The sequence below is a fragment of the Ctenopharyngodon idella genome, chromosome 14 (genome assembly GCF_019924925.1).
Source record: "Ctenopharyngodon idella isolate HZGC_01 chromosome 14, HZGC01, whole genome shotgun sequence".
In the NCBI taxonomy this organism is placed as follows: Eukaryota; Metazoa; Chordata; class Actinopteri; order Cypriniformes; family Xenocyprididae; genus Ctenopharyngodon; species Ctenopharyngodon idella.
This window is the reverse complement of record NC_067233.1, coordinates 23,470-44,470: the sequence shown is the minus strand read 5'-3', so window position 1 is coordinate 44,470 and position 21,001 is coordinate 23,470. Positions and strand designations below refer to the sequence as shown.

Sequence of the window (21,001 nt, the reverse complement as noted above, 5' to 3'; positions counted from 1 at the left end):
GTGGGGATATTCTTTGCTAGCTTGTCCAGATCTTTGGGAGCCATGCCGTGGCTAGTGGCACGGGTTTTCTGGAGAGGCTCCCAACCTTTTGCTGTTGAAGAAGGTTCTTGGCCGCTCGTGAGTGGCATCTTGGGCAGTGGACTTTCAACACCCTTTTGAACTAGGGATTCTTGACTGGGCCTACTGGCCAGGAGAAACTCTGTGAAGTGTGCTTCCCCTCCCAAGTCACCTTGCAGTTTATAAGAATGTTTCAGTTCTCTGTGAACAGTGTCCAATTCATCTCTTAAATAGTCTCTTTGCTGTTTCAAACCAAGGATCTCACTTCGGGCCTGTTTAAGATGATTTTCGCAGGCCCGGGCCTTAGCGTCCCTTTCTTTCAGTTCGATCTCTGCTCTTGCTAGGAGAGTTTCACCTTGTTGGAGTTTTCCAGTTAGTTCCTCCCTGGATTCCTTTTCCAACTGCTCTTTACGCTCCGCCTCCAAGTGGAGCTCTGCAAGGGCTTTTTGGAGTCTCTCTACCTCCTCTTGCAGCTCAGGGTCGGATTCATCCGCTGTCCCACGCTGGTCCTGGGTCTCGAGGAGTAGCTGATCGAGGTGATGTTGAGTCTGGGCCTGATTTCTTCTGGCCTCCCCGGCCTGAAGCTTGAGCGCCGCTGCTTCCTGCTCCAGGAGAGCGTTGCTCCTTTCGCTAAGCCTCACTTGGGCAATGAGGTTGTGGGCAAGTCCGCCAATGAGCTTGGCCCATTCTTTGTGGTTGTAGCTCTGCGTCGGATCGTGGGCCATTAGTCGATTTAGGTCCCCGTCCAACTGCTCACGGCTCAGGTGCTGGAGGTCACCGGCGGCGTTGGGCAGGAATGCGTTGGTCGTGACGCCCAACCAGGTCTCGAGATGATCCCAGTGGGTGTCAGGGCTGGATGCTCGCGACATAGTGGCTTTACTGTTGACGAGAGAAAGACAGCACAAAAGAACCAATGCAAGCTCGCGCAGGACTAGCGCGTTACGTAATGCGTAATTAGCTAAACTTTGTGTGTGATTCCAGTTAACTGGTGCAGACAGTTAGTGGAATATAGGCCAGGCACTTATTGTCGATGGCCAGGAACGACCACATGGGTTAATTTGTGTCGGCGAGTGCTGGATTTAAATAAAGATCTTGACAGGCGGAGGCTCTACGAGTCTACTAATGACTTTGGCTGCTCGGCCGTCTATCTATTATTCAGCTTCCGTGATGGCTCTCACAGGCTCTGTGTTTACGTGAACGGAAAGAGACAAACAGTAGAAAAACAGAACAGAACAGGATGGCTGCAATTTATGAGAAATAGAACAGTAAACAAATAGGAAGGAATGAAAATAGAATAGCAATAAAATACCACAAGAAGGGCTAGAGGGGAGAAGTGAAACTTCAGCTTATTACCACAGTAAGGGTTTATGACGGGGCCTGAGGAGGGCGCTGTCGCGTCATAAAACCTAGAAGGATGGTATGGCTTAAGAGCAAAAGGGGTTTTGCCAACACTTCTGATTGGAGAATATCAAATATTCTGTGGCTTTCACTGAGCGAATGGACTGTATGTCCTTAATCTCGGCCTGGGGTGATTTGTGATTGCTCAGACAAGAACTCAGTGGCGGGGGCAACCTCTCCTAGACGTTCCAACACTTGGCTGTCGTGTTCCTCGGCACCCTGTACCTTTTGCACTGCGATGCAACCTCTCAAACAGGGGCTTTCAGCACAATTGCGTGTTTGGGCAAGGTGTTTGCGCCAACGGCCAGATTGGCGGCCAAAATTGTATTTTTCCCAACCCCAGAGTCTGACCCCGCAGGCAGTTACTCAAAGGGTGGTTCTGTCGTGCAGAACAGGGAAATTAAACAAAATTGCCTTTGTTGCCAACCTGGACTCGTTGCCTCCCTGCACCTGACACACCCAACCTGCTGATGTCCCTGCGTGTTGCCCGTGGTACGAGGTCAGAAGTGACCGAGGTTCACCCACAGCCAGTGAGAGATTCGCCAGGCTAGTTTACTCCGCTCACTGGAACTCACTGGAACAACCGTCAACTCACCACCGGTCGCTAGAGGGCCCTATTTGCAAATACACAAGTGGTCACGCAAACACAGCTTACTTGTAAATTTAAATCTTAATTTAAATCTTGTTTAAACTGAATTTAAATAATCAAGTGTGTAGGACGAAAGAATAGGGGTCTAGAATGATAGTCAGAATGAATTAGCTGAAAGCAGAAAAGAAAAAAAATAAGGCAAAGTAAAAAAACAATTCAGAGGCACTTGATTCAAATTTGAATTAAACTCTGTTCAATTGAATTTAAATAAGTGCGTAAAATAACAGAATGGGAAAAAGAAAGGAGAAGGTCTTCCCTATTGGAGAATTCCCTAAAGGGAATTGCTTCTTGAGCAAAATGCCAACTGATTGACACTACTTAATTTTAAATCTCAATTAAATGTTGTTTAATTAAATTTAAAAATAAGTGTATAAAATAAGGGAAACTTGGATGTGAGAATGCTGTTACCAGCAAATCACAAACAGGACACAGACCTAAGAGTGGATAAAAAAAATAAAAAGTAAGTAATAACAAGAAAGGAATTTCCAAAGTAAAAACTCAAGAGAGAAAGAGAGTATAATGAAAGAAAATCAAGTAGAATAATAAAATAACATAGAGCAGAGAAAATCTGTGAACACAGGAACAGCAGGAAAGGGGACAAATACTCAGAGACGGGAACTAACTTATGTGGGAGTGTCCACCAGGGGGAGCACTTTCAGAAAGTGAATTCTCTTGTTGGAAGGGAAACTTAATTTAAATTAAAAATTTAAACGTATTTAAATCAAATTTAAATCGGTAAACCACATTCCAAACACGATTGAAAAGCATAACCATCAACAAACATTTATAGCGGCAAGCTAGATTAAAGTAGCCAAAAGGAATTTGGAAACACTTCAGCTCAACGTATGGAGAGCAGAGTTAACCCAGAACGTCCACACGATGGCGTTAGTGAGTCCACACAACAATGAAGTAGGGAGGGGTGCCGCACACCTGAACAGATTGCCTTCTGGCGTCTGGTCAGAGGTACTGCATCCACCTACTTTAATTTGTGATATTTTAAATTAGCGCGTCTGTGGGGTTCTGATTCCCTTACGGCTGATTTAACTGCACTATCACGGTTACAAACTTTAGAATCTCGGCGGATTCTTTGGTGCCAGTTTACTGGACACTAATATATAACTTTTAACCACGGGTACACAACTTTGGAATCTCGGCGGATTCTTTGGTGCCAGGTTACTGGACACTAATATGCCCCTTTAATACGGGTACACAATTTTGGGGATTAGTGGACCCCTGTTTGTGCAAACTTAGTGCACACGAATATGTAACTTTGCAGGATTTCTTCGCTGCTGTTACGAGTCACGCTGGATCAGGTCGTGGCTGCTCCAAATTTTTACACATCAATCGGATTTCAGATAAACTGTTTTCAGATTAGATTTGCAAGAGGTAACGTGATTGGTTAGCTATGCCAATGACGTTACCCAGGGAGCGAGACGCTATTTTGAATTATTGGACGACACAGTAATTCAAATTTAATAGCGCTACAATTATGAGGCCTTCAGAAAGAGTCTGTGAGAAACTCGTCACAGCTCCTTTTCAAAAAAACTACGCTGAATACGATTCAATTCGTTTATTCAAGCGGAAATTAATATTAACTGTATATTGCAAAAAGATTGTCGCCTTTTGCAGATACGAGTTTGAAATATTAATTGGACTGCAGTTTACTTTACGGTCAACAATTGACTACAGTGTTTTTAGGCACAAATAGCTTGTTAACGTTTTTTCAGAATGAGGGACGCGTTGTCGGCTCACTCAATAAGGCGCGCATATACACATTAAATCACACAAAATTATTCTAGGTTGCTCATACACAAAACCAAGTTTAAAACGTTGCCCGCATTCTCCACCAAATAATCTGTAGCGAATCAGTACAGGTATTTAATTAATTTATGGGTGAAATATATGAATATAATAAATCATAAAGCTTTATGATTAATTATAATACATATACCGACCCGAGAGGGAATTATACATATATTGTGAATTAACTACAACGAATTATAATCAATCACATATATGATTAGTTCTGGTTTGATAATAATTTAGAGAAACTATTAGTTTGTCCAGCAAACCGTTAGGTCCTCATAGCCGATTATAAAAGGAAGGTTTTTCTCTGGCCACGAGAAAGACTTCCTATTCTAGCATCAATGCGTAAAGCAAGGATACTGGATCGAAACGTTAAAGTGACCTGGGTTTGTTGCATGAGCAAAAAAAACAATCGAGCATGAATATAATGTATTTAATATATGAAACTACGGATACAGAGACTATACTACTAGACATACACAAACAATACACATATATGGAAAACGAAAGTAAAGTCAAGAAAACAGAGGTGATCAAAGGAATGGCAACTTACTAACAGTTAAAACCTTTGAGAGCCAGCAAGGAAACTCAGCTTACACATCGAGCTTAAAACGCTTTGGAAAGAATGGTTCTTTACTTGCATAGGTTCAGGTGCTGTGGTCGTTTCGTGTTTCTGCAGGAGTTTCGGTGCGTGCGGCTGAAGCGATTGGTCCTTTTCCGAGAAGGTGTTCTTCGGCGGGATTTTCAAACAAGGGTTTAACTTAAGAGTAAGATACCGGAAAGGAAAGAAAAAGAGTCCGTCTCCTAGGCGATGAAGAGTGAAGACTTAGGGCGACGGATGAAGAGGGTTTGACAAAGAAACTGGTTGCCAAAAGATGGTCGTCCCGAAGAGAGGGGGCGCGTGATGGAAGCGCGGTCGCCGAGACGTCCGGGAGAGACGTGTGTTAAATGGCGAGAGACAATCGAGAGACAAGGAGAGATGCGTGTCATTGTGTTTTAAGGACAACAGGCCAGAACGCCTCCTGGGATACATCAGCCAATGATGAGGGTGCGATTTTGGCGGGCAAACTCTTTCTTTGTCTCCATTTATGACCTAATTTGCATGGTTTACGAAGTGTCCGATCTGAGTACATTTTCTTCAAAGTACCATTAAAAATAGAAGAATGCATTTTACAGTCATGTGACATACATTTTCAATTAGAGCATAACGAAAGCTTTACAATGAGACCAAACTTGTCAGATGGCAAAGACATAAAAGGTGAGATACAGTTTATACTTGAGTTTTATCGTTTAGAAGAAAACTAATACAACTACAGTCGTAGCTAAGCTTATATACTAGGGATAAATACATGCACCTTTAAATACAGCGACGGGTACATATTGGCACAGTCATATTTGGAGGATAAATGTACATTCACAATCTCCATGCGTGTTTGTGAGTGTCTGTATGTGTGTGTGTATTGGGGTTGTGGCCAGTGTCTGTGACCATATGTCCTTTAGTCCCACCAGGGTGACTCTTTGAAGTCTCTGGGGCTGGTGAGAATGTGTTCTGTTTTTCTTTACTGGGGTAACAAAGGTGCCAATGGGGCAATTGGTCCCGGACTTGCCGGAGCCGATTCGTGATTTACATGCACAGTTCAGGAGGCTAAAAGCATTCTGAAATGTCCAAAGTTGATTGACTAGCCGGATCTATCCAGACGCTACACCTCTGATTTAACTTAAAGAGGTTTAATCAGATTAATGAAGGACAGAGGGTACATTACACCACCAGGACTTCATAGAAAATATAACCCTTATATAAAGAAGCATTTAAATTAGTTCAACGAACATTTACTCGGTACACTCTCACTAGGACAAATGGCGCTACACAAGTGAAACTTTAACACTGCACTACACTGCACTCTAGTGGTTATTCCCAGCCATACACTGCACACTAGAAATCATGATTCAGCAATCAATTTAGAAAGTGAAAAGATCAGCGCCGCCCGCGTCCCGTACACAGAGTAATCATGTTCATAAAACTGTAAAACTCACAACTACAGCGTACACAATCACACATACACAATACACATGAAAAACAATTAAAATGTAAAACACTTCCACATTTCCAGGAAACAAGACCCCACCCCGAGGTCTAGGGAAAGGAATCAGCCGTGCTGGGTGGTCAGTGTCTTCAAAGAGAGCACGCGCTCTTTTTCACTTCGTTCCAGTCCCGCAAGAGCGGCAATTAATCACAACGTCACTGGTCATTAATTAGTCCTTCGTGGCAGCACAATTCTCTTTAGAAATCACAGTCTGTAATAGTCAAGTCAAGTCAAGTCACCTTTATTTATATAGCGCTTTTTACAATGTAGATTGTGTCAAAGCAGCTTTACATTGATAACTGGTACATTGTTTGGCTGCACAGCAGCTCTTAAAGAATAGTGTCAATGCAGGCAGATCAAAGCACTGTTGAATATCAAATGTCAAGTCAAGTGTCCCCAACTAAGCAAGCCAGAGGCGACAGCGGCAAGGAACCCAAACTCCATCAGGTAATAATAGCTGTTGATCAACCCTCTTGGTGTAATAGAGTCTCTTTAAAACGCTCCTGGAACATGTGGCCAGCGCTCCTAAACACCCCCCACCATTATCTAACTACACACATATGATCTATCTAGGTATCTTTGTTGCCGGACAAACCCTAATGGTCTCGAGCAACACAAAGCATACCCATATTTCCCTGAGCGCAAAAAGCTAGTCATGTTCACTCTGCCCCCCCCCCCCCCCCATGTGTGTGAGTTAATATTTAACTCACACATGAACTGAACATGGATTTGAGTCTTTTTGTCTTTCTGTCTTCAGTCTGAGTGGATACAGTATTGCAGAGAAACAGTGTCTCATCCTGACTTCAGCTCTGAAATCAAACTCATCACACCTGAGAGAGCTGAACCTGAGCTGGAATAAAATAAAAAACACAGGAGTGAAGCACTTATGTGACGTACTGAAGGATTCACACTGTAAACTGGAGAGATTGAGGTCAGTAACATTCACATACAAGAATCAAAATGCTGAAAATCACTTCAACAGTTTAAACTAAAACACTTTATACTCAATATCTCATGAAAAGTCTGAGTTCACATTATATTTGTGTAAAATTCTTCACATTCATGATTTGTTTAAGATAATCTCTTCCTCTGTTTGTGTCTTTCTAGTCTACAGCACTGTGGTATTTCAGATGTTTCTTCTTTAACTCAGTCTTTGACTAAATCAAAAGCACTGCAGTTTTTAAAAGATCTTGATCTGAGTAACAATAAGATAGGAGACTCAAAGCAGCGGCTCAGTGACGTGCTACGAGACTCAAACTGTGACCTGAGGTGAGGAAACATCACTGTGATCTTAAAGATCTTCATTTACCTCTGATATGAGAACAAACCTTTCAGATATTCATGAAAGGAAATTATCATTAAGCTTTAATGCAATGCAATAAAGGGTTTGTGTGAGAACAAAATATAAAGCTTTATTCAACAACACCTGCTTTATTAACTGTCAGTAGAAGTGAATCATTTCAGTTTGAGAATAGATTTGTTCAGATTGTAGGAAACGCTGCACTCCTGCTGAAATCAGTGTGTTCAGCTTCAGCTCACAGCGTCCAGCCTCACATGAGAAACGTCTCTGTCTCTAGAGTGTTTTCACTTTGACAAGAAACACGTCACACTACTTTACACTCACTTTACTTTCAGTGATTTACTAAGAGCCCTACAAACATGTTTAATCTAGAAGGACAAACAGCTTTAACTAGTGGAAATTTAACTCAGAATAACATTTGTATTTCTCGCTGTGGTTTATTTCATACTCCGTACACTCATTAGCATGTGTTTCTCAGTGACTCAACAGGACTATATTATATTGTGTTTTAAATATATTGTATGTAAAACACAAATATTGTTTGAGTAATATCTTTACAAGATCATGTAAAGTCAGTAATTAATCTGATTACAGGAATTTAATATAACTTATTTTTACTCAAAAAACAGTAATTGAAATATATTAAATAATTTTCACTTTGTTCCACTGAACACTGATTGTTTTCTCTTCTGTTCCTCCTTACAGAGTAGATGAAGATTAATCACCAAACATCCCTGATGGATCATTTACATCAGTTTAAATCTGTGAAATGATCATGAGAGGATCAGTGACCATCAGATGATCCACAGAAGAGTCTCTACTGCGTCTATGAGGAGAAATAAACGTGTGATTAATGTGTAAATGTGTAAAAGCAGCATGTGTGTTAGAAACATGTGATATTGAATGATTAAACTCATCCATAATGATTAAAATGTTTCTAATCATAAATATGATTTAGTACATAAATGTATCATATGATATAAAGTAAGTCTACAATGTGAAATTCGCATGTTAAAAAAAAAGTTTTCAAACCTTTTTATGCACAGAATATGTTTATTTTTGCTATTCTGTTTTATTTTATAATATTTTATCTCTGTCTGTTGTTAAAGCACAGATCTACAGTATATTGTGTTTGTTCTGTGGATGGAGTCTCTTCTCCTCTACAGACCAACTAAACATTTTTACCAGTTAACAGCATTTTGTACCTTCACTTGCTCTGGTCTAGAGAGTCTAATGCATTTTGTTTAGAAATTATAATCTTCTCTTTCACCACATTTACATTCACATGGAAATAAAATGATAAATATACAGTTAAGAGCAGCTATTTTTGTGTGAAAAGTTCACTTTATTGAAGCTTCATAAGCAGATGCAGAGATTCTCCTGCTGAACCTCATGTGCTGTTGTGGGTCAGTTTGACCCGTTTTGATTTTTGAGTTGTCGGAAATATCAGTTACCCTTCAGCTAACCATTTTGTTTTTTTTCCTTAAAATTGTGACTTTTGTGACAATTTCAACACTGTGTTTTGACATACACAAAAATTTACACAATCTACACAAAAATCACGTTTGTGATGTCCTGAGGACTTGAGGCGATGCAGCAAGTAAGCCATACTTCCTTCTGCTCAAACAAATCGGTCTTCCTCTACTACGTACCTGGATTTAAACCTCATACTTGAGTATACTAGCGCCCCCTTTTGGTACGTAGTAGAAAACCATAACAGACTTGTGTCTGTTATACATCCTCCCATTTTTGTCCTGGGTAAATAGGAATCAAACGAACAAAAAAAGGTGGAGAGACTTAGAGGATCTTTAGCTCTCCATTCCCAGAGTCACAAAACCACCAGACACTGGGTTTCAATTTAGGTGGTGTGTCTGCCTTTTATTTATAAAGCAGGAGTATGAAGTGGTATGAAATAAAGTATTACAAATAATCCAAAAACAAACAGAAACATTACCTCAAGTGGAGGACCCATATAAAAGAAGATCCAAAAAAAAAAACTCTACCTAAAATAATTAATATTAATTACCTGTCCCTAAAAGAAAAAAAAAAAAACATTTAACTTCCCTCCATCTGTAATGAAGGGCTGACAGCATGAGGATCCATTTGCAGTTTCTTTATTGTAACAACAAAGCACAAGGCAGACAAGGGCAAGACAGTAGCAGAAACAGGGACAGGCTTGGGTCGAGGCAGGCGGCAGACAAACGTAATCCAGGAAACAGGCAGGGTTCAAGGCAGGCGGCAGAGGTTCACAGATGATAAACAGTCCAATCGATAGCAAGGTAACAGTCCACAAGAAAATGCTCAGTAGTGATCACCGGGGCAAATCAAGACTTCGCAGTGTATGGATGCGTGTGTGCGTCTTAAATAGTGTGAGTGTGATGCAATGCAGGTGTGTGCAATCAGTCCCAGGAATGAGGGCCTATGGGTAACGTAGTCCAGAAGGAAGTAACTCAGAACTCAGGTGATGGCTCCCTCCGGCGGCCGGGAGGAAGAGCCGCGGGAGCCGTATTTGTGACAGAGCCCCCCCCCCTGCGAGCGGCTCCAGACGCGAGGAAGCGGGCGCCGAGGTCTACCACGTGGACGAGGGGCCGGTCTCTCCGGATGCATCCGATGGAACTCTTCTAAGAGAGATGGGTCCAGGATATCATCCCTGTTGACCCAAGATCGCTCCTCCGGGCCGTACCCCTCCCAATCCACCAGATATTGTAGCCTTCCACCCCGGCGCCTGGAATCGAGCAATTCTCGAACCTTATAGGCCTCCTCACCTTCGATGATCAGGGGTGGGGGGTTGCGGGTCTCAGCTCCCACTGGCTCCTCTCTCGGGCCCCCGGAGGGTTTCAGCAAGGATACATGGAAGGTGGGAGAAATACAATAATTAGCAGGCAAATTGAGTCGAAATGATACAGGAGTGATTTGTTTAAGAATTTGAAAAGGCCCTACAAACCTGGGACTGAGCTTGCGGCATGGAAGTCGGAGGCGAAGATCCTTGGTGGACAGCCAGACCCACTGTCCCACGTAGTAGTGAGGATTGGGACGTCGATGCCAGTTTGCCTGAGTCTCCTGTCGCCTCACAGTGCGCTGGAGATGGTGGTGAGCCAGATCCCAGGTTTCCTTGCTACGACGCATCCACTCTGTGACTGAGGGTAAGTCAGATGGTTGCCCTGACCAGGGAAAGAGAGGTGGTTGGAAGCCCAACACGCATTGGAAGGGCGTGATTCCGGTGGCAGGTTTCCGTAAGGAGTTTTGAGCATACTCCGCCCACATTAAATATCGGCTCCAGTCGGCCTGGTTCTGATGGCAGTAGGTGCGGAGGAACCGTGTCAGCTCCTGATTCAAACGTTCAGTCTGGCCGTTGGATTCGGGGTGGTACCCAGAGGTGAGGCTGATGTTAACATTGAGTTGCTTGAAGAAGGCGGCCCAGACACGAGAGGTGAACTGAGGACCCCTGTCCGACACTATGTCCTCCGGCAGGCCGTAGAAACGAAAGACCGAATTACACAGGAGTTCAGCGGTCTCTAGAGCTGTGGGTAGTTTGGGTAGTGGCAGTAAGCAGCATGCTTTGGAGAAGCGATCAATGACCGTGAGAATTGTGGTGTGACCCTGGGATTCGGGGAGATCGGTGACAAAGTCGATTGCGATGTGGGACCAAGGACGTTGGGGAATGGGAAGAGGTTGAAGCAGACCGGCAGGAACCTGACGTGAGGTTTTGGTGGTTTGACAGGCGATACAGTTGTTGATGAATTTGGTGATATCCGCGAGCATGGTCTCCCACCAGAACTGGTTTTGAAGGAGTTGCAGCGTAGCTGTGATGCCTGGGCGGCCAGAACTCGGGAAATCATGGACTTGGTGGAGTAGTTTGTCCCTGAGCTGGATGGGGACGAATGTGCGGTTTGGAGGGCATGCTACTGGGGGTGCGGTTTGCTCGTTGAGCTGTGAAATCTCCGTCATGACATCCCACTGTACTGGAGTGAGTAACAAGGTTTCAGGCAGAATGTTCTCAGTACCCTCACTACGTCCTGTCTCCTCCGCTTGCCTTGATAGTGCGTCCGCCTTGACATTCTTTGAGCCGGGTCTGTAAGTAACAGTGAAGTGGAAACGCGTGAAGAACATTGCCCATCTTGCCTGTCGTGGATTTAAGCGTTTGGCTGAGCGCAGGTACTCCAAGTTTTTGTGGTCAGTGAGAATAGTGAACGGGTGTCTTGCCCCCTCCAACCAATGGCGCCACTCCTCCAGCGCCGCCTTCATCGCGAGTAATTCTCGGTTGCCCACATCGTAGTTACGTTCTGCCACTGACAGTTTGCGAGAGTAGAAGGCACAGGGGAACATCTTGGCCGGATTACCTTGCTTTTGAGACAGGATTGCACCAATGCCAGTACTGGAAGCGTCTGCCTCCACGATGAAGGGAAGCTCGGGGTCTGGATGACGTAGGATGGGTGCTGACGTAAAACGTTCCTTCAATTCCTGGAACGCACTTACTGCTTCGGGCGACCAGACGAGTCATGAAGATTGGCGTTTAGTCATGGATGTTAGGGGAGCGGCAACCCCACTGAAGTTTCTGATGAACCGCCTGTAGAAATTGGCAAACCCCAGGAATCGCTGTAGCTCCTTCAAGGTGCGTGGTTGCGGCCATTCTAACACCGCCTTTACCTTGCTGTCGTCCATTGCCACTCCATCTCGGCTGATGATGTAGCCCAAGAAGGATGTTGAGGTGCGGTGGAATTTGCACTTTTCAGCCTTGGCGTAAAGTTTGTGTTGTATTAGACGTTGCAGCACAGCTCGAATGTGTTGAATGTGTTCGTCGTAGGAGTTGGAATAAATGAGAATATCATCTATGTACACGATGACCCAGCGGTTGAGCATATCTCGGAAAACATCATTGATGAAGGATTGAAATACTGAAGGACTGTTGGTCAGGCCGAAGGGCATGACAAGGATCTCGTAGTGGCCAGTGGCAGTGGAGAAAGCGGTCTTCCATTCATCGCCCTCCCTGATGCGAATTAAATTGTATGCGCAGCGTAGATCCAGCTTGGTGAAGTATTTGGCTTGACGTAGTTGTTCGAGGGCTGCGGGGACCAATGGTAGCGGATATCGGAACTTTACAGTGATGTCATTCAGGCCGCGATAGTCAATGCAGGGCCGTAGGCCGCCGTCTTTCTTCTTGACAAAGAAGAACCCGGATGAAGCTGGTGATGTTGATGGCCGAATGAATCCCTTAGCCAGCTCCTCCTCGATGTACGATCTCATGGCTGCATCCTCGGGCTGTGACAAAGGGAATATCCTGCCCTTAGGCGGAGTGGTACCGGGTAATAGTTCAATTGCACAGTCACTGGGGCGATGAGGTGGTAGTTCCGTGGATTTGGACTTACTGAAAGCGATGGTCAGATCTGTGTATTCGGCTGGTATAGCAGGTTCGAGGTCGGTTGGGGTCTCGTCGACGGAGATGGTATGGAGGGGTAATGGCGTGACGGAACTCAGGCAGCGATGATGACAAGCGGGGTCCCACTGGACGATCTGACCCTCCTTCCAGGATATGTGCGGATTGTGTGTTCGAAGCCAAGGTAACCCGAGGATGATGGGATTGTTAGGTGAATGGATGACGTAAAACTGAATTTGTTCATGGTGCAGCGCCCCAACTTGTAGACCCAGCGCTGAGGTAATGTGCGCCACTCTTCCTCCTCCTATAGGTTTCCCATTTAGCGCCTCCACTGTTAACGAAGAGTTGCAGTTGGTTAGTTGTATGTTGTGTTGACGGATGAATGTGTCTGACATGAAATTGCCTGCTGCACCAGAGTCTTCTCTCTCGTTCTTCTGGAAGAAGGGGAGTATATCCGAGTTGCATGGGCTCAGGAACGGCAGAGACTGGCGTGAGGTGGCGAACGGGTCGTCGGCCTCGGAGGAGGTTGTCGATGTGAATGGTCAACTCAATGAATGCGTTCAGCGATTTCCCCTCGTCACGGCAAGCGAGCTCGGCCTGAAGCTCCAGAGACAAGCCCTTGCGAAACAGTAATTTCAGTGTGTCCTCCACCCAGTTAGTTTGTGCGGCCAATGTGCGAAATTGCAATGCAAATTCGGCGGCGGTAGATTTACCTTGATTTAATGAAAGCAGCTGATCGCCGACGCTCTTCCCGCCCTCTGGATGTTCGAACACCTCCTTGAAGCTTTGCAGAAAGGCCGTAAACGTGGGGAACACAGAGCTATCTTCTCTCCATACCGCTGTGGCCCAGTCAAGTGCTTTGACCGTGAGCAGGGAGCATACCAACGATATCCGACTGGTGTCATTGGGATACAACGAGGGCTGCTGGTTTATGAACAAGGAACATTGAAGGAGAAAGCCCCTGCACTTGGCTGGACTGCCGTCGAATTTCTCGGGTAGAGCGAGGCGTGGATTTACAGCGGGTGGAGAAGTGAACGCTTGACTGACATTGATAGCGGAAGGCGGCGTGATGGCTTTAGGAGAGGGAAGCCGCAGGCTCTGCAGGGTTTTCACCAGCTCCTCGGTGAGTGACGTAAGACGAGTCAGCTGGTGCTGGTGCGCGGCAAGCTGAGAGGCCTGTGCTGAGAGTTCAGTGGAGATTTGCAGGAGAACTGCTGGATCGTTTGATGGCGAAGTCTTCTGTAATGAAGGGCTGACAGCGTGAGGATCCATTTGCAGTTTCTTTATTGTAACAACAAAGCACAAGGCAGACAAGGGCAAGACAGTAGCGGAAACAGGGACAGGCTTGGGTCGAGACAGGCGGCAGACAAACAGGGTCTTACAACAGGAAGAGTTCAGGGCAGGCGGCAGACAAACGTAGTCCAGGAAACAGGCAGGGTTCAAGGCAGGCGGCAGAGGTTTACAGATGATAAACAGTCCAATCGATAGCAAGGTAACAGTCCACAAGAAAACGCTCAGTAGTGATCACCGGGGCAAATCAAGACTTCGCAGTTTATGGATGCGTGTGTGCGTCTTAAATAGTGTGAGTGTGATGCAATGCAGGTGTGTGCAATCAGTCCCAGGAATGAGGGCCTATGGATAACGTAGTCCAGAAGGAAGTAACTTAGAACTCAGGTGATGGCTCCCTCCGGCGGCCGGGAGGAAGAGCCGCGGGAGCCGTATTCGTGACACCATCTTTAACTAAACCATAACCAGGACAAAAGATATCGGAATCCTCCACCCTACATTACCCATAAACTTACGATAGTCAAGTCACCTTTATTTATATAGTGCTTTTTACAATGCAGATTGTGTCAAAGCAGCTTTACAGTGATAAATGGTATATAATTTTGGCTGCACAGCAGCTCTTAAAGAAAATGCTGTCAATGTAGGTAGATGCAAAGCACTGTTGAATATCAAATGTCAATAGAAGTTAGAAGTCGATAGAAGTTATTCTCTCAAAGAACCCAACCCAACCCAACCCAACACAACCACCAGAAGCACGACAAGCGCTACACTCCTCTGGGACTGGAGAGTGAAAGATCATCACACACTGCATTAATCCTCTACTTCATCAATGCTCTCTCTGTAATTATATGCAATAGCATGCAGGAAATGCACCAATCAGTGCGCTCGCAGTGCTCACATGACCAATGGAGCACAGGTGGTAACCCTTAACCTGTCAGGAAAGCACACACAAAAAGAGAGAGGGGGAAAAAAAAGAAAAGAATGAGAGAGAGAGAATAATACAGACGCAAATAACACTTTATATAAATAACAAAAAACAAATTAATATGACCTTGGACGTAGCAAAAGAAATACTATCAGCTTTAGCTAATTATAACTGAATAATTATTAGCATATGAACATTAAAGAGTATTTTCAAGCTGCTGGATCTTTTTAGAAGAAAAACAGTTCAATTTGTGCAATCAATGTTCTCGCTTAATAACAACCAGTGGACGAGAAGAAATGAGACTTTCAGGAACACTTAACATAAAAAAACTCTTAACGTGTCTTAATGTACTGAGACAGTGATATTAAAAGACCAAACTCAGTAAACATCATACTAATAAATCATAATATCTATGAGCAGATGAGCCCAGAATATGAACAACACGTTTAATTACACGTTAAGTGTTTTCCTCCCATAGAAAACTGTTATAAAGAAAACGTCTGCACACTTCTCCAGGTGGAGCGTTTCTTTTCAAAAACTGTTTCTTCAATGATTTCCAAGTCTTTTTCCTCCAACTAATCATTTATCATATGATATGGAGATCTGACATACTTTTTATTTTAAATATTCACATTTATTTCTATACATTATAAAATTTCCACTTAAATGATTAATTGTAGATATAATTTCTTAACAAAAGGGCACAGAGAGTAGATTTTTACTCATTTCATTTATATATTGAACATGTTCAAATAAATAGGTAAATAAATACATGGTAAAGTACAACAGTAGGGCAATAAACATTAGTTAAACAGAATTAACATCACTTTAGTCCTGAGACTCGACTAGGAAGATCATATCAGAAGACAAAATTAAACAAGCATATAATAATTATGGTGAGTGGATGAGTGGAGTTTTCCTGTTTGACAGATTAAAACATGAGAATATCTTGAACTTGTGTTAACCACAGACCTTATTTCAGGGATTTAACCAGAAACCCACTGACTTTGGGCCGATGGATCCAGAACTGCTGAAATGTGAACTCAGTTGTGGGTTTGAGGACTCATTCCTGTATGGCAGCGTATCTCCATCAGTCCATGGAGTTGTCTGCCCACGCTGAAGCTCTGCGGTCTGGCTGTCACGTACTCCAGAAGGTCTGGAGCTCCAGGCGTCAGAGCTCTGTTGATCAACACAACACAGGAGGTAGAGAGCAGATTCCCTCTCTGTAAGGCCAGCAGGTCTTGAAGGTAAAGCTCAGGGTCATGATCCATTAGAACCAGATCCAGTCCATCATTCCCAGTGTGAGAGGGTAAAGAAGAGATGGCCTCAGCCGAGGAGCATGTCAGCACCTGAAACTGAGCAAGAACATGCTGAGCTCATTTAACCATGGTTAACAATAATGAGTAAGATATTTCAGTAATTAACTGAATTAAGGAAATGCACTACAGATCAAACTAATGATGAAAATCCTTCTATTACGGAATGAAAGCGATGATGTAACACCTGCTGGTTTTTGAAGCCTGCCACTAGTATGATCTCCTCCCCTCGATCTGCTGTCAGAGGATCCAGCTCTACAGTCAGCAGTTTTCCAGACGGAGGGAGCAGACGCAGAATCCTGACGGAAGCGTAGCCACAGTGTGTCCCCAACTCCAAAACCCTCAGCGGAGCTTCACGCGTCACAATCTCATCCAGAAACGCTCCTACAGCGACAAGAGTTACTCCAGAGCAGAAGATTCAAGAGCTTGATGAAATAAAGCATTAACAGACTCCAGTGCCTGACCTTTCTGAGGGCCAATGTTGGAGGAGGCGTGTGTGGTGGAGTAGAGGTCAAAGGTCAGCAGAACACTCTGAGCCTGTCCGTGGGTGCAGTTGGAGAAGACATAGGCGTGAGTGGAGCTGACACAGACCTTCCTGTGAGAAAGCTTCAGTATGCCAGAATACACCTGACGGCACAGGGCCGACAGCGGTGAGCGGAAAAGAGCCGTCATCACGGCCACAACCGGGAGCAGAGGCACGGAGAACACCAGCAGAGACATCACTGACCATCAGTGACCTAACAGGAGCAGAGGAGCGGTCAGGACAAGAGGCACTCTGGGAAACCTTAAAGTCACGATGAAACGGAAGAAGCCACAGTGACAGAGGGGAAAAGCTGCCCATAACTGCTGGTCTAGGATCAGTTTTCTCTGTAATAATAACATACTGGCCAAACAGATTTGACAAATGATCCAGTGCGTATCTGTGTTTGAGCTCTGAAGAACGTCAAAGGTTTCTATTTACGTGTTTTGCAGCGTTGAGCAGTGTAGCCAATCACATTCATATCTGTTGATTTCTTCAAAATGCAACAGCCAATCAGGTGTTTAAGTTAGGACTGAACAAAAACAGCACACTTGAAAATCCTCTCATTATAACAAACAATCATGTAAATCAGAGGTTCATTGTGCCGTCAGCTTCAGTGATTATAACAGAACTTTGTGAGATCATGATGAAGGTTTTTATTGATTATAAAGGAAGCGCTGTCTGTACGCTTCTTTCTGCCACGCCAAATCCCTCATACAATCCTTTTGTTCAAATTAACAGTGGTTTGTGAATGTAGACGCTTTAATAAGAACTTGTGTTAACTTGTGTTAAATAATTGATCAGGAGTGTTTATGCTGGGATGTTAGGTTGACATGTGACTTTAATCTATTTAATGGAAATCTATGTAAATGTGTTTTTAAAGGGGAAGCGCATCTCTTACCCTGGAGCTGGTTCAGCCTCCGTCTATGATCTGAAAATTATTACACAAAATGGAACTTGAAACATAATTATATTTATAACTGACTATCACTCTGAGACTCAAAGTCTTGGTACACTTCAGAATGTTACAGACGTGTTTTATTGCTATTTGGCATGAATTGTTTTTATTATTATTGTGTTGTTGGCTTGATTTTTTTGATTGGATGGTTGTGGTTTCGAGATTACCAGGAACATGAATTTAAACAAAAATAATGATGTGTACCAATTAAATCATTTAGAATAAACACCACAATATTCCATAAAAAAAAAAAGAATGGTCAGTTTTGATCTCATGTTGTCTTTAAAAGGAATAAATGATTGGAGAAGTCCTGCATACGTCACCAGAGAGAAGTGTGTCATTTCACTGGAAGATCCAGTTATGGCATTTTAAATAAATATTATGAGGTCAAACTATTCTTTTTTTTTTGTTTTTTTTTTTTTAATGAACAAACGCATGCAGGAATTGTTCACAATAAGATCTATATCATGTATTTTGAAAATGCATATGAAGAATTTATTTCATGCTGAATTTAACATCAAGATTTAGCAGTTCCAGGTTTAGTTAAAGGGAAAGTTCACACAAAATGTGTGATTATTTACTTATTATTTATCAATCTACACCTTTCTTTTGAGGAACATTTGGAGAAAGTCCTGCTAAACTGATGAAAGTGAAGGAGGACCAGGATTGTGGAGCTCCAAACTGAAGCCATACATTACAAGTGTTCTGAAGATACACAGTTATTTTAGGTGAGAATAATGACCAAATTAAAAGAAATATTCTGGGATCAATAAAAGTTGAGTCGGCACTTGTGACATAATGTTAATTTCAGCGTCAATAATGATATTCACATACTCACTGTTTCACAGACACAAGACAAAACAATATACATGATGTGTGAAAAAGCTCAATATGATCGTTTAGTAACCATTTCTGTGTAAAGTAGCTACAATTTTTACAACTATGTTAAACATAAAGTCTAATTGTCAGATTTATCATAATTAAACGGGTAAAAACAAAATAGGAAAAAGGTGCAGAACTTACAAGTGTGTGTGTGTGTGTGTGTGTGTGTGTGTGTGTGTGTGTGTGTGTGTGTGTGTGTGTGTGAAGATAAAGAGAGGCTCACACTCACACCTGTTACTGTCGGACTCACCTGACACACCGAACAAGACGAGTTTATCTAGTCTATGAGAAACCTTAAAGGTACAGGACACTTTTAGACAAGTTTGATGTTTGATCAGCGGTTTTCAGTCTGGAGTGACAGAAGATCTGTAGAAAAGTTAAAAATAAATAAATGAAAAAATAATTATTAAATACGATGAATGTGAATAAATACAAAGTAGATTAAATAATATTTTAATTTATGAAATAAATCTTTCAGTTTATAAATTGGTTGTTTATAAAGATAGGTATCTTTTAAATGTGAGGTCCCTCACACGAGGATGATCATATCTGGGGGTCTGTGACATCTGAAGTATCTAATCACACCTGACTAATTAGACAAAGTCCAGATTAAAGCCCCGCCCATACTATCAGTAGCCCGTCATGTCCACTAGATGGCAGTGCGGCATCAAACACAAGGAGATCTGACCTGAAGTGAATGACATCATTCACTGATTTCACTGATTTTTCTTATCTTTATTGTGTCTCAGAATCATACTTACACATGAGCACCTGCTTTCATGATATTGTTTTCAAAGGGCCTCCAGAAATCACATCACAATAAACAAGGATCAGTTGGTTTACTGCCTCTAATGTCAATTTTAAAAGGATGAATTTAAGAAAATAATTTAAATGATTGCAACCAATTAGAAAGGTTGAGAAAGTACCAAAGAACAGTCCAGTAAGGTGTGGGAGTCACTATCAAGCTCCATCTGAAGGTGGGACGTCCTGTTCTGACACATGGTCACAGGAGCACATGGTGTGAGAAGAAGGCAAGATTATTTGCTTTAGTAATCTTATTTAAAATGACACGAACTGTACAAAAAAACATGTGTGTGTGTATGAAGGTGTAGAGAAGCCTTTTGTCAGGTTTTATGAAGTATTTTTTATTTTGCATGTTCAGAAATTCAGTTTTTCTTTTCGTTGTGCAGTAAGGGGTACTTGTTGTTTTGGACAGTACCTCACATTGACATTAATGTGTTATAAGAAGAGAAGATGCAGGAACACACAAAGTGATGATAACACACACCTCTGTTTCACAGCAGAGAAGAACTGCTGTTTGAAGTTTAGTACGGAGTGAAATCTTATTACATGAAGTACATTATATGACATGACACACTACATGATACAGTCCTATGCATGGATCAAATTCAATATATCAATGTCTTTCAAGTGTTTTTCCCTTTTTACTTGATGATTTCTTGACTTTTTTGAAAAAGATTTGTGATTTTGTTCTCTGAGCATTGTCTTACGATCATTTTCTTTATGATTCTTGTTGCACAGTGTTGCCCTGAGGCAGCGAAAAAATATTTTGGGGTATATAGTAATTTATAGTAAATACTATAGTGTTTTTGAACCACACTATAGTAAATTGTAGTATACTGTATATATTATAGTATTTACAACACTTTGTTAATGAATGCTTCAGCATACTGTAATATTAACTATAGTGAACTGATAAACTGTAATAAATACTGTAGTACACTGTAGTTTTTACTACAGTAAACTGTAGTGTATTGTAGTATAATATACCCTATAGTTGTAGAAGTATTGGGTAAAGTAATTTGTTTATATTACTATAGTTGTTATATTACCACAACAAATTAATTCAAGTACTTTACTATAGTATGGTTCAGAATTACTATAGTATATTTTCATGTGGGGCAGATAGTGTGGAAGGTTGTAACAACAGAACTCTTTGTGTTTGACATGAACTCATAATCTGTGATTGTGAAGCACACGTACAAGAGAGTTTTATTTGTAGACAAATGTGGCTATCGTGAATCAAAGTTTAGAGCCCTAGTACAAACAACACTGAGTTACTGATGCTCAGACAAAAAGTGTTACTAATAATTGGCAGGATTTTCATAATAATATCTACTATTTCATAGGAATATTGATATATAATTTCTTTCTCTATTCACTTGTGTCTCCCAAAATGCGTAATAAACATGCTTTAAGTCCTGGTGTCCACTACAGTGGACAAATCAATGTCCTGCTTTTTAACAGAAAGTCATATTTTGATTTACCCCAATTTGATTTATGACAAACTATTTGAAAATTAGTCAGATTTAAATGATAATTACAAAGGGAGTTAAATTTGAGTGGTCATGATGAACCCATACAAGGACATTTTTTAAACCTATATATCTTGAATTCTGGGAGCATTTAATTAATTTCGGTGGC

General features: G+C 42.3%; 3 protein-coding genes across 6 annotated transcripts in view; 1 reads left to right on the top strand and 2 right to left on the bottom strand.

Moving 5' to 3' along the window:
• Positions 1 to 8,508, top strand: part of LOC127494395 (uncharacterized) — a 492,193-nt gene extending 483,685 nt beyond the window's left edge. The window contains exons 75-77 of the mRNA XM_051860279.1: positions 6,752 to 6,925; positions 7,102 to 7,263; positions 8,000 to 8,508. Of these exons, the coding sequence (XP_051716239.1) occupies positions 6,752 to 6,925; positions 7,102 to 7,263; positions 8,000 to 8,015 (352 nt within the window). The 3' untranslated portion in view covers positions 8,016 to 8,508. The remainder of the gene's footprint in view (positions 1 to 6,751; positions 6,926 to 7,101; positions 7,264 to 7,999) is intronic.
• LOC127494405 (transmembrane O-methyltransferase homolog) overlaps positions 1 to 21,001 on the bottom strand; it is a 76,852-nt gene that overhangs the window by 54,298 nt on the left and 1,553 nt on the right. Inside the window, exon 1 of one of the 3 annotated variants that reach the window (XM_051860300.1) lies at positions 18,807 to 18,889. The exons of 1 other annotated variant lie outside the window; for it this stretch is intronic. The gene's annotated coding sequence lies outside the window, so the exon portion shown is untranslated. Of the gene's footprint in view, positions 1 to 17,617; positions 17,646 to 18,806; positions 18,890 to 21,001 lie in introns of those variants that run through there. One more of the 3 variants, XM_051860301.1, reaches the window with a different exon arrangement.
• LOC127494404 (transmembrane O-methyltransferase homolog) lies at positions 15,592 to 17,143 on the bottom strand. Of its 2 annotated transcripts, none has more exons than XM_051860296.1 (3): positions 16,661 to 17,143; positions 16,360 to 16,580; positions 15,592 to 16,235 (listed from the first exon to the last, which is right to left on the bottom strand). In XM_051860296.1, the coding sequence occupies exons 1-3, from the start codon at positions 16,914 to 16,916 to the stop codon at positions 15,924 to 15,926; spliced, it is 789 nt and encodes a 262-aa protein (XP_051716256.1). In that variant the 5' UTR covers positions 16,917 to 17,143; the 3' UTR covers positions 15,592 to 15,923. The 2 variants fall into 2 exon arrangements, with proteins under 2 accessions (XP_051716256.1, XP_051716257.1); XM_051860297.1 differs by having other exon boundaries at positions 16,384 to 16,580.

Excerpts from the sequence above, each read along its gene's own strand:
- LOC127494404 (XM_051860296.1), bottom strand. The coding sequence starts at position 16,916 with ATGTCTCTGCTGGTGTTCTCCGTGCCTCTGCTCCCGGTTGTGGCCGTG. Across the intron at positions 16,581-16,660 it reads CAACATTGGCCCTCAGAAAG|GAGCGTTTCTGGATGAGATT; the intron begins GTCAGGCACTGG and ends TTGTCGCTGTAG. Across the intron at positions 16,236-16,359 it reads TACATCATCGCTTTCATTCC|TTTCAGGTGCTGACATGCTC; the intron begins GTAATAGAAGGA and ends GTTCTTGCTCAG.